Raw genomic sequence first — 13,074 nt, 5'->3', positions numbered from 1 at the left:
GATTTATATCTACTAATAATAACCTTCCCTTGGGAGATGAATAAAGGCCTCTTTAAGCATGATATTAAATCAGCTCCTTTACCAACGGCCAGGTTTTTTCTTAAATATCATAGTTTATATGGTATTGAATGATTTAATAGAATACCAACAAAGATCAATGAGGATGAAATATTACCGAAACTCACCCGGCAAACCAAAAAGCGTAGGCTACTTTTGTATTTGTGTGTTTTCTTTGGGGATTGGAACGGTGTCTCCTGCTTAGCCACGAATCTGAACCCGTCCCCCGCCTGCCCAACATACCTCTTTATCGGTGTGTCTGTGTGTGTGTGTGTGTGTGTGTGTGTGTGTGTGTGTGTGTGTGTGTGTGTGTGTGTGTGTGTGTGTGTGGTGTGTGTGTGTGTGTGTGTGTGTGTGTTTGTTTCAGTGTCTGTGCGAGTGTTTGCTTAAGCTTGTAATTCATCGTTGTCCTAGACCGTAGCTTTGCTTTGGCTCATTTGCGCACTATAGCCTAAAGCATGATTTAAAAAGTGCCCAATTACAAAGAGAGGGACAATTCAAACGCAAACAGATAGTGTGAGTCAGTAGGCTGCATAAGGATAATTAAAAAGGGAGCAACACTTATTATAAACACAACTTCTAAACAATATATGTTTGAGTTATTTATATTTCACACATTTTTATAGATCATCTTCATGGATTAATATGAATTTATTAATGAATCCAATAATTTATTTAAAGCTGTTTATTGTGAACGTTTCCATAATAATCCCCTTAAGGGAACTACAATCTCTCCTGAGTTCAAACACTGGAAGAAATAACAAACCCTAATGGACTGTTGTCGCCATTGTGTGGTCTCCCTCCTGTTTGTTGATTCCCGTGTTATTTCAAGCACCAGTGCCCAGTTTGGCTGGGCAGGCAGACATGTATTCAGCAGTTAATCTGACGGAGCATCTCGCTGCTATGTGTATTGGAGCGGCTATTGTTTTCCTCTATAGATTAGCCGCACAAGCACCTCACATAATCGAAAGGCTATAGACAGACTGTCATTGCTTTACACTCCACTAACAGACTACCAACACAAAGATTCAATAACATCAGAATGTTTTTGAACAATATATTTACTTCCATTAAATAAAACACAATCGTTTTTTTGGATGTTGAAAAAAAAAAAACATAATTCCGTACCAAATAGTATACACAGAGCAAAAAAACAAATAATTTTGTCGCAGGAACATTTTTGATGCTTCTTTTTTTTTTATCCAGAATTGCTATTCTAAGTCGATATTCACACAGACATTAATAATAAATTTATAATATGTTAGAAACACACAACTGGTGCGTTTTAGTATGTACATTCCCTTTTTGTTTGCAAGCAAAACATGATTCCTTTTTAGGATTTTTTTTTTTTTTCACATGCGTTGATAAATTGAACCTGGAGAGGACTGGAGGGTTATAGCGCATTCGCTTCAACAAACAGGAGATGATAATTCAAATATATATACAACCTTTTCAGTCAACAATAAACGTCCAAAATCCACCAGAAAAAAACCCCTCACGAAGAGCTATGAAGAATAAAACAGGCCTTTTGTTTACTGTGGTGCAGTTTGAAGCAGGCCTGGACTCATCAAAGGGGAATAAACCTAAAATCTCCCGTTTCAGTTTTGACTCCGACCTGGAGTTTAACTTGTTTCAGTGGTTCAGTCTTCTAGTGCCCTTTTTTGAAAAATGAAAAAGTAGTTGTAGTAGTCTCTTGTTCCTGTGGCCGGCTGTTTGTGATTACCCACACACTGCAAAAAATGACCCCCATAACAAACCAATAGGTATTGTAATCACCCTAAAAATCTAATGCGTTCCCCAAAAAATAAACGGATGGAATAGTCTCACTTGTTTCTTTAAGGAGTGTGGGGATGTTCAAGAAACAAGTGGCAACAACTTGATGGAAAAAGTGAGAATAATGCAAGTCACAATCCAAAAAAATCAAGAAATGTCCTGAAACACGTGTAAAAAGTACAATTATTTCACTGCCAGACTCCCTTTAGAGAAAAACAACACTTATAGCGTCACTACACCTATAATGACTTGCGAAGGGGGTCATTGTTTGCTGTGCAGGTAGGTATTAGACTGGTCTGTCCACGGCGTACTGGCAGGCGCTCAGATTAGCGGCCGGATTCTGCACGTATCCAAAACTCGAGTGCTGCTTGGCTTTCAGTCTCAGGCTGGCCAGGCTGGAGTTACAAGTGTCCCTGTACACATAAGGGGGGGTCGGAGGCGCGTAGGGGCACGCCGACGTGGGCACCCCCGAGTTGAGGGACGGGTTACTGAGGTTGTTCAAGTTATTCAGGCTGTTGAGGCTGGAGCCCGGCACTCCGGTCACCGCCGAAGGAACCATGCTGGAAGTCATGGAGGATATGGAGTTGGGCGGCGAGAACATGTTCTGCGAGGATAGGGGGTTGACATTCATGGAGTTGAAGAAAGGGAAGCTTTTGGTAGATAAAGACGCCGACGTGAGGCCCTTGGCGGCCCAGTTGTTGTACGTGTAGCTCGGGTACATGTCTTCGTAGGGCTGCATGAGTCCATTGAACTGCGGGCCGAAGCCGCTTTTGCAGAGCTCGGCTTGTTGGTTTCTTTCCCGTTTCCTCCACTTGGCTCGCCGGTTCTTGAACCAAACCTAGAGCGAAAGAAATTAGAGAAGGTTAGAAAATATATATTTTTGAAATACTTAATTTACTAGCCTCTATATTTATTGAAATAGCCAATATGAGTTCTACATGTAGCTAACATGTGACATATGTTGGTGCTAGTGTTTAATTTAAATCTACACGAAGCGTATATTAGTACATAATATTATGTCTGTAAATCCTAAAAAAGATATATGTCTTTGTTTTCCTGTGCAGACAATTCTGCCTTGATTCATTGTTTATCTTCGCAGAATACACACTGCTCTCACTGCAACATCCTAATGTGTATTCCTCTGCAGCCTGAAAACACTCTGACCTTAATCACACAGCACCAGGGCGACAATCGCAAAATACAAGCTTTGCACCTCTTTCACACGAACAGGAGAACACGACTGGTATCTGCCCCCGACAAATGTCAACAACCTTAACTGTTAACCACCTCTTAGCATGTAATTACACTTAATAGGCAAATAACAATTCATTAGCTGATGTTATAAGTTACTATGAAATGACTGAACTGATTCAAATGTGCCCAGAAACACAAATAATTTGAAAATGCTTATTTTGCATTATGTGATTAGAATTATATGGACAAAGATATACAATCTAATTAAATTGAGCTCATACCAGGAGTTTATTTAAACAAGAGTCTGATTATTTGTTTCCCAGCTCAAAACTATGTCCTACATTATTTTCGAGAAATTCAGCCGTGCGTAAAGTTTGGTGTCAGTGCGTAAAAATAAGGAATCGTATTGGGAGGTTAACCGGGCACTTGGCACAAATTACCCAAAATTACACACACGGATTATTTTTATTTGTACCCAAGGGAGTACTCACCCTGACCCGGGCCTCTGTGAGGTTGGTCCACACGGCTATCTCCTCCCTCGTGCTCATGTCCGGGTAGCGATTCCGCTGGAAGGTGGCCTCGAGCTCCTGCAGCTGCTGGCTGGTAAAGTGAGTCCTCTGCCGCCGCTGCCGCTTCTTTTTTGGGTCATCTGAAGAGTCGTCGTTTTTATTTTGGTTCTTTTCTTTTTCTGTCAAGAGGAAGTAAATTGATTTAGCCTGGGTCAGGCGGATTAAGGCCTGTATGCTATAGAGGAGGGGGGGGGGGGGGGGGGGGGGGGGACAATCCTGAATCCATGACAGTGTTGGAGGAAATGCTCTGATGCACATTATAAACAGTTTTTTGTTTTGATTTTTTACTTCGCTACATTTTATTTTATTTGAATTCATAATGTTAGATTATTATTTAATAGGCACGGATCATATCTATTAATGTCAGGGTAATTTCAGTTGCACAACAAAAGCTCTCTTTACTTTGCATAACACAGAACTTTTCACACCAGATACAAGTGTCAAAACTAATTACGTGTTGGTGTAATGACAACGATAATCGCCGTTTTTGCATGCACAATAAACTCCCTATACATTGATAAATATGAGCCACCTTTTGTTTGATATCGAGATGACATCTGCGGCGCCTTGCTGCAAACATCTGCCCCCCCCAAGCGGTTCTTACCGACAGACTCCGGACTGGACGTGTCCGACACTGTGTGCACCTCTAACCGGTGTTTAGAGTCCACAGACCGCTGCAGCGGCTGTAAAGTAGAGGCCATCGCCAGAGCCGTGTGGTGCGTGGAGGCAAGTTTATTCCCTGTGAGGTGGTGATGGTCAGTGTTTAAAGGATCCCTCATAGAGTTCATTGGCGGAAGATCGCAAAACTGGCTGTCAAAAGCAGAGTAAGTCCCTCTAGTACAGCAAGGATAAGCGGAAAGTCCGTCTGCGGAATTTGTTCGATTCTCCAAAAAACGCGCACCAGAGCAGTCCCTCTTGCGGTTGAGATAAAACCTTCTTTCTGTTAAAACTGGAAAATGCTTTACAATAGGCCATTGAGTGCTGCCATACTAGCTCCGGCAGGAAACAGTGGCTACCTCGGCTGACTATCAGAGTGACAAGGACAGGTAGGTGATATTAGATCCAGAGGCATACACTACACTGCTCTCTCTTCATTTCAGCTGTGCCTCTCTCCACAGCTCCACGTCACCGAGTTGCGCCCGCCCCCTCTCTGACAGGCACACGCATGTGCATATGACGGTGTGCCTAACCAACCGGAGCTCGCAGAAACGAGATCTGTGTGCCAATGTGTTTATGCCGGAGCTGGCGCTTATTTTTCATTTCCAAATAAAAGCATGTAAAGAGAGATGGGACGCACGGTGTACCCACGGTGCTCCGTTGCGCAGCAGCCCAAGACCAAATACAAATGAAAATAACACAGTTTGGCCTCATTTTATGAGATGGGTCCAGTGGCCCAGTAAAACGATGCAGTTCTATTGATACCCAAGATGAGCCGCAGGCTCTGTCACTGCAGTTTACTCAGGGACTCTTTGTGGATAAAGCGAGCCACCGAGCCGATTGTATTGAAAGCCGCATAAAGAAAAGCGGCACACTGAATATCAAACAACAGACTACTACAGCACAATGATCCTGTCAAAATACACGCTGTTTAAAATATGTCTAAACAGTGCTATGCCAAACGTTAGAGCAAGATAACGGTACGTTACTTGTGTCAGTATTACCGAAAGGCAAACAAATGCATTGAATGTAAGCATTATCTGTATAATCTTCATAATCTTACTTGAATATAAAGTACAACGTTCTGTGATATCCACTTAGGAAAAGCATTGTCATACTACTTGTCAAATGAGACGATCCTCTGGCCCTCCCCAGAGTTGACGTTCAAATATCCATTAAATGAACCCCACCGGAGCGCAGTTAACCACCAGACTCAGGTTGTTGACGGCGGATTACTTTATCTGGGTGCTTAACTGGATCTCTCTCCCCACTTTGCGTTTGGACCCCTCAGTCTTTCCCAGCCAGCACTCTTGTAGTGTTTTTTCTTCTAATCTGATAAGACTCTCATTTGCCTAAGAATTTCTGAAGGAGGACTTTTAATGAGTTTGAGTATATATGCCAGCACATTTCTTTAACCTATAACTCCCCAAGGATTTAATGCGTAAAGGCAAAGTAAACGCGTCTCATCAAACACATGCGGGTTTAATTTTCAAGGTGGGAGATTCAATCAATCAAATCAATCACATTTTATTTATACAACCCAGTATCCCAAATTATAAATTGGCCTTCGGGGACTTTACAATACAGCATGTCCGTAGACCCTTGCAGGGAAAACCGGTGGATGAGAGAGATATGTCAGCTGCATAACAGGTGATGGAGAGAGGACACGTCCACGCCAATTAGTGCGGTCAATTCCACTGGTAATGAAAAATGACTTTTTCCTTTTTCCTTTTTCATCTTTCATCTTTTTCTAATTCCATTTCACGATTGCTTGATCACCCTCCTCACTAACACACTTCCCATCTCCACGTGTCCAGGCGGACGCCCATTCAGCCAGCATTTGGACTTGGCGCTGTTAAGAAGTTATGGGCTAATCCCGTGAAAGCCCCTGATGTATAAATACCAGCAGACCATAGACTGAATTCAACATACACACAGACACACACATACGCACAAGCGTATACTCTGCCGTATGAGACATTATTAAAACATATGGTAGCCAAAAGCGTCTGAAAGTGTATTGTAACCTTGTTTGGAGGACTACATACTTTGGATTTTAACTCATAATCATCATATGCAATGTTGTTGTCATTATTTATATAGGTAAATAATACACAACGTTTCTAAAAATTAACCAAAAGGTGTTTTTAAAATGAGTATTTGTATATTCAAATATTATCAGGGCTATTTTATTATGAATAATGTTGTGCATTAGATATATTTGATTCTAAAAATAAAACATTTTACATTTCAAAATAAAGCTGTTTGATAAAAAACATAACAATACTAGACACATATTTTCCTTGTTTTATTTTCGGCCCAGCAGCGAACACTGTGTTGCTCCTTTTTTCCTTTACGCCGTATTGTAATACTACATTTGAAGTGGATTATCGGTTTCCTCTTCATTCCTACCTTCTGAATGCTTTATCTCTCTTCTGCGGATTACTGCGCGCAATAGGCCTCCGCCATTGAGGGCCATTAATTAGCAATTCAGTCAATATAGGGGGAGTCGACAAGGCTTTTTACATAGGATTAAGGGGACATCAGATTCCTCCATTAGTATATTCCTCCTCACGGATGGGCTTTCATTATACATTTAGTTTCCCCCGGAGTCAATCCAACAAGCGCTGCATATATTACAGCAAAACAGTTGGCGCTGGTGTGTCTTTATCTGTGAGCATCCCTCCCCTCCGTGTAATTCTGTTTTTATTTTAGTTATCCTATTATTCCTAATCGATGGTTGTTCACATTGTGCAGCCGAGGAGCTATGATCATCCTGCCCTCTGCCACATACAGCCCCATCAATGTCGGCTAAATGAGACGCAATGAGGCGTATTGGTTATTCGTTTAAGACCCTAACAAGACCTGATGTAATTTCCCTTTCCACATTGGAGAATAATTAATAAATCCCAGACTTTGTCGAGCATGGGATTTAAGCTTTTGTTGAGTCTCTTTTTTTATATTTGTAGTTGTTTCTGGTAATATAATGAAAAATACTAATCCACATTGTTTGTCATTGTGGACAAGCACAGCCTTCCTGTGCCTAATGCAAGTACATGTTTAATTTAAATGGTCTACTACATTTAGTGAGAGGTCATTATGACAATATTCATTTTCCAATAACTAACGTGGCTGCAGAGCTGCATCCTGATCAAATAATCGGATGATGCTCTGAAGCTGCAGCTCCACTTTCTAGCACCAGGTGTCCCTCTAACACAGCACACACCACGGACTCACACAACTTCTCACACCGACAAGCAAAAGAGGCCAGAATAGTACCAATCATTTTTGGAACAAACTAGTAACATCCATTACAAAAAGTCTAAATAAAACAGCATTTTATCATCATCTTAGAGAACTGCGGGTTGAAAATGGGATATTATTTTGTGAGACATTAACGTTATTTTGCCTTTTTAATTTAAGATAGTAAGGTTTTTTTAAGAAACCTCGAAAAACTAGCTCACCAAATGCTAAAACAGAACAGCTCAGGTTTTAGGAAGCATATATATCCGTGTTTAGGCCACTTTTGAATTAGGCAAATGAAAAAGAATGATGTTGATGAAAAAATATATTAGCTGTAAATAATAAGTGAAAATCAGCACACACGTTGACCTTTAGCCTGCATTATTATCAACAGCACCGTTCTGTCTAAATAGGATGACATAAACAACAAATAAAATACTTGTATGTAAAATGCAAAAGATAATAGGTCTATTTTACTAATTACCAAACACGTTTTATTTTTACTTCGATCTGTTGGAATTGTGATGGGTGATGGATCAGATACTCACCTATTTGCGCGCAGGTGGTGGCCAGTTTGCGGCTGTGAGAGTCCATTATGGCAATTTAAGGAAACCGCTTCTGGAACAACAGACAAAAGAGACATAATTAGCCTTTAAGTCTGGTAAACAACCCCGCTGTGTTGGTCACTGACATCCAACTCTACTTCTGCAGTCAATACTTTCTGGAGTCAACAGAAGACTAAAAGGAATAGTGGTGTGCTCAAAGGATAAATATCAGATTACAAGACAAAAGCGATGGTGGTCTTGAAGAAATATTTCAAATGGATGGAGAGAAAAAAACGAGGCAGTGATTCACCTATTTAAAGTTTAATTAACACGAGTCAGGAAATAACTGCCAATATTAGAATATATAGCAGAGAGTGACTTAGAAATTATCTCTGAATAAGTAAATGCAATCATTTGTGTAAGATAACAAATAATATTTGTTTTATTTGATTTAGGAAAAATAGGAGTCAAACATTCCTATTTATTGCATGTTATGTATTATTATTTTTTTCCAGCGTCAGATTTATTTTTCGTGCAGTCTGAAAATATAAAACTTTCCGTGTTGTGCATGAGCCGGGTCTTGTGTTTTGGTGCAGCCTGCAGAGGAGAATGAAGTGATTCCGCAGTAAAATCACGGGATTACAGTCTGATTGAGATGTCTGTCGCTGGGATATTACAAAATTCATTATCGCAGCCCTCATACTACCTCGATATGAAGTTACACAGATGGGGTTTTATTAGTCCAGGCTCACACTGTTTGCTTATGATAATTCAACTCGGGGGGAATTTGCATGAAGTCATGCTGTTAACCATTTTCCTCAGCTCTTCCCTTCACCTGCTCTACATCCTCTGCGAGCCTTTTTTTCTCCTATTCAGAAGATGCAGATATTGGAGGTTAAGTTTTACTGCGTGTACCTGCACAACCTTTCTTCTCATCCATCCTCTACATCCCTACTGCAAAATGAAATAGTGGGGGTCAGCCTGTAAGGTGTAAGGTTATTGCACGCGGCTCAGTGTTATCTAATCAGTGAGATTTAATGAGGGGCTCCTTCCAATATTTCAGCCTGCTGGCTGCTCCGCGGCCTCTGAAACCACAGCCGGTGTTATTTATACATTTCACTGTATTTTATTATTACTGTGTAAAAAAGAATGGTGTAAAAAAAAAATATCGACTTATTTTCTACATTGATTTATTCCCTATTTATTTCACGTATCTCTTATTTTTGCAGATTTGAAATTAAAGGCATGTATTTCGTTAACATGTACATACTGTACAATTGACCATTTTAAAAAGAAAAAAAAAGAGTTGTCTATATTATGAAATGCATTTACATGTTAGTAAAAAATCATATGTTGTTTGTTTAAAAACGCATATGGGGCAAATATACTTAATGCCTTAACACAGCTTTTAATAGAATTGAGGCCTACAACTTTTATAATAATAACACAATAATTTCAGGAAATGAATCCTCATTATACATATTTAGTGCTGTTTTTATTACTTTACCACATTGAAGTATGAGCGTTTTAAAGAAATAGCTGCGTTCATTTCATAATTACTCCTATTAATCCCGTTCTTCCATTCATTCTCACTGCACCGACCTCAGCACCAACAGTTGATGTGAATCAGTGACTCACGTGGCACGCGGTCCAGTGCAGACAGAAAGCTGGCATTGCCTCGCACTGGCTTTACTTCTGAAATTAACACCGTGCAGCATGAGGGAGCAGCCTTTACCGGGAGAAGCCCTCCACCATATGGTCCCATATTAATTAAAGAAGTGAGACCGTGTACGTCGCCTCTTTTTTACCCAAATGCTTTTCTTCCTGTAATGCAACACAATTCAAAGGAGGGTCAGACTAATCTGAACTCATGATACTCCTTTCGATTAACAGGGTTACTCACCATTTTATTTAGGCCAGTGAAGGAGAGTTAATACTTTTTGTTGTTAGGTTCACCCACACTTTTACGCATGTGTGCGTGAATTTACGCACACGTTATTAATAACTTTAGAGCAACACACTGAACTGAGACTGAGTCAGGCACGAAATATACTTTCAATTGACATTATTTCGTACACAATGTTGCTAATCAGAAGATTAAACTACGTGACCATTTTACGAAATGCTCAAATGTCTATTTCTTTCAGATTTTTTTATTTACTTATGAATATCCCAAACGGTAATAAATACAGTTTTGCATGATTCCGTTTATTTTATTTCCGCGCACTCCATCACCGCTAATGATACATCATTATCATCTGGCGACCTGTAAGGCGAACCCTGCCCTCACAGCACTTCATGCTGCTTTCTGTTACAGCCATGGCTTTGACATTCCGACAGAAACACGCCGAGCAGGCACAACACGAAGTGGAACAAATCCATTCACTTGCATTAACTCACAACTTGTTTATTGTAGGCTAGTGCCTCTGCTCCTCCTCTGCTGCACTTACCAGTTGTAGACACCGGTGGGGTTGTCTGTCCCAACCGTCGGCGTTTTATTCTATATGGAGATAATTCCACCGTCCAAACACACTCGGACACCAGGAATTGTGTTTATAGCGAAAATACAGGAAACTTCAAGGTCCAGAATAGCTTAAATCTAAGTTTCTGTCCGGAAATGTGAGTCTGGCGTGGATGTGGCTCCCCGCTATGTTATCCAAAAAAAAGACGCAGTGATACCTTTTAGGATAGTTTCATTTATGCGCATAAATAACCATCTATTTACGGTGCGAGTAGAAATAGCGAAGGAGGTGCTTTCATCCGAGTCTCCCCTTGGTGCGTCCTCTTCTGTCTTCCTTAACTTTTCCCCCCTTGAAAGACGCTCCAGTGGCGCATTTTTTTCCTCCTTCTTTTGAGCTCAGAGGGACCCCGCGTGTGTGTGTGCCTTTTTAAAGGGGTGTGTTTGTGTATGTATGCGCCTGTGTAGTCTAGCAGAGGGCAAACTTGGAGCTTCTCAACTTTCAACAACAATCAAACAAAAATTCCGGATGGCATCTTTAAAAAGCACACGCATGTTAAAGACAAATAAACAAAACACTGATATTCCTGTCAGCCCTCCCTGCTGCGTTTACTGTAACATTACACCATGTGAGGTGCAGGCATGCAACACATAATGCTTCAATCTACCTCAACCCAGCCCGCAATTTGCAACAAGCAACTAAAATGCTTATTATCTAAACTCAGCGTGCGCAAAATAAACAACCTTCATAAACACGAATTCATGACTAACCACTTACTGGCAGTCAATTTAAAGAAATGCTGTATTTAAAGTCACAGCTACGGATTCCTAGGCAGGCTATTATGTAATCAGCGAATTAGAATCCAATTAATGCTCAATTAGGATATTGTTTGCACTAATTTAACACATTTTTAGAAACGCAATATTTAGGATATTGAGAGTAAAACAGAAACGTATAGGCTATTTAAATGTCTGCATTATAGGCTCCTACAGGGCCAGACATAGCCCTATCGTGTTGCGGATTTATGTGCAGATGAAGTGAACAGCTGGCTCGGATGCAAATGTTCTTTATAGATCCGTTTCGTTGGATACAGACTGATTTTCCATTTCGCATTTTAAGTGAGGCAAGCAGACCGGACGTAGGCCCGCGTTCCCTGCGCCTAATCCGTCTTTTACATTTTTAGTCATACTCCCATTAAACCAGTAATTAATGCGCACGTACACACGGGAATTTGCAGGCAATATGGGACACTGAAGCAAAGCAAGCGCATCATCCAAACCTCCACCCCCCGAACTAAATTAGGTGTATGTTTGGATCCTTGTATCCCAAACAATGTGGTGATATAATAAATGCTTACTGCTGCCTTTTAAATACTTATAAAGGAGGAATTACAAAAGTAAATGTATGTTTTAATAGCTGCTCAGGTTAGGTTTATTTAGTCAAGAGTACAGATATTAAATACAATCAGTTTAAGCACGGATACAATCCTCTACAAAGGCCCACTAAGGCCATATTTGATTAATTTTCGACTTTCGTAAGCACACGTGTGGAGAGAGGCAGCGAGAGAGCGTTGGGTCAAATGCAAACCAATATAGGAACAAATAAATAAAAATGTCATATTTGCCAAAACAGCTCGCTTAGTGCTTCAATTTCTGACCCGTGTCTCCTCATATTAGATGTTGTGATACGGCACACAAACATGTGCACAAGCAAACACAACGCAAGTAAACGACCCCCTTAGCCCGTGCAGAAAACATCCAACCTGCACCATGCATATGTTCACACAGCCCCGCCTTCCCGGGATGAAAGGAGGCTGAGCGGCGTCTGGAGAGGCGTGATGCTTCGGCTGTATTCTCCTCTTACCTTCTTATACAAAGAAAAAAAAATCCGTCAAGAGCCTCCTCTTTCTCACGCAGAAAGGTGCAGAGGAATGCCTGAAGTTCAGAGAAGGCTGGCGGGTATGCAATCTTTCGCCTCGGGGGCAAACCGGCGGCTTCTTTTCATTTCAAGCGCTTATCGATTCTCCGTTGTCATCTTTGGCGACGCAGAAGGACACTTGAAAGAATTTCTGATGGGGCTGTGATGTGAGAAACGGGGTGACCTGCTCTGCTCGTGCTCTCTCCTGCCTCTTAACGAGCACATCAATACAGTTGGACATTTCAACTTTCCCCCCTGCTGCACTGGAGAATACTTTAAAACACTCTTTGCTGTTTTCCGTGTGTATCAGCACGAAATCAAGAGTCCACTTTAAAGAGGAGAGGTGATAGATTGCCCTCCAACAACAACAACAACTCCAACAACTCCAACAACTCCAACAACAACAACAACTCCAACAACAACAACTACAACAACAACAACAACAACAACAACACACATACACAATCTAAAACTGATACCATTGAAGTTATTTTTTGTGATAACTTTTTTAATCTAGAATGAATTAGCTTTTTTTGCTAATAATTTTCTCTGATTGATTCACCCCTGCAGACTTCAGATCATCTTATGCATATTATTGCTCAGGCCAAGATCTGTTAGGCCGAACATATCTAATAGTTTAAGCAACTAAATGTAAAACAC

The 13,074-nt window shown here is 40.7% G+C and overlaps 1 protein-coding gene across 3 annotated transcripts; it reads right to left on the bottom strand.

Moving 5' to 3' along the window:
• Positions 1 to 727: 727 nt before the first annotated feature.
• pitx2 (paired-like homeodomain 2) lies at positions 728 to 10,898 on the bottom strand. 3 transcript variants are annotated; one of them, XM_034227649.1, is made up of 4 exons: positions 10,489 to 10,898; positions 8,042 to 8,111; positions 3,516 to 3,712; positions 728 to 2,668 (listed from the first exon to the last, which is right to left on the bottom strand). In XM_034227649.1, the coding sequence occupies exons 2-4, from the start codon at positions 8,085 to 8,087 to the stop codon at positions 2,117 to 2,119; spliced, it is 795 nt and encodes a 264-aa protein (XP_034083540.1). In that variant the 5' UTR covers positions 8,088 to 8,111; positions 10,489 to 10,898; the 3' UTR covers positions 728 to 2,116. The 3 variants fall into 3 exon arrangements, with proteins under 3 accessions (XP_034083540.1, XP_034083538.1, XP_034083539.1); XM_034227647.1 differs by lacking the exons at positions 8,042 to 8,111; positions 10,489 to 10,898 and adding an exon at positions 4,126 to 5,504; XM_034227648.1 differs by lacking the exons at positions 8,042 to 8,111; positions 10,489 to 10,898 and adding an exon at positions 4,198 to 4,766.
• Positions 10,899 to 13,074: the final 2,176 nt, after the last annotated feature.

The sequence above is a fragment of the Gymnodraco acuticeps genome, unplaced genomic scaffold, assembly GCF_902827175.1.
Source record: "Gymnodraco acuticeps unplaced genomic scaffold, fGymAcu1.1, whole genome shotgun sequence".
In the NCBI taxonomy this organism is placed as follows: Eukaryota; Metazoa; Chordata; class Actinopteri; order Perciformes; family Bathydraconidae; genus Gymnodraco; species Gymnodraco acuticeps.
Note: the sequence above shows the minus strand (reverse complement) of the source record. Positions and strands in the feature narration are given on the sequence as shown.

Excerpts from the sequence above, each read along its gene's own strand:
- pitx2 (XM_034227647.1), bottom strand. The coding sequence starts at position 4,381 with ATGAACTCTATGAGGGATCCTTTAAACACTGACCATCACCACCTCACA. Across the intron at positions 3,713-4,125 it reads ATCTCGATATCAAACAAAAG|AAAAAGAAAAGAACCAAAAT; the intron begins GTGGCTCATATT and ends TCCTCTTGACAG. Across the intron at positions 2,669-3,515 it reads TCACAGAGGCCCGGGTCAGG|GTTTGGTTCAAGAACCGGCG; the intron begins GTGAGTACTCCC and ends CTTTCGCTCTAG.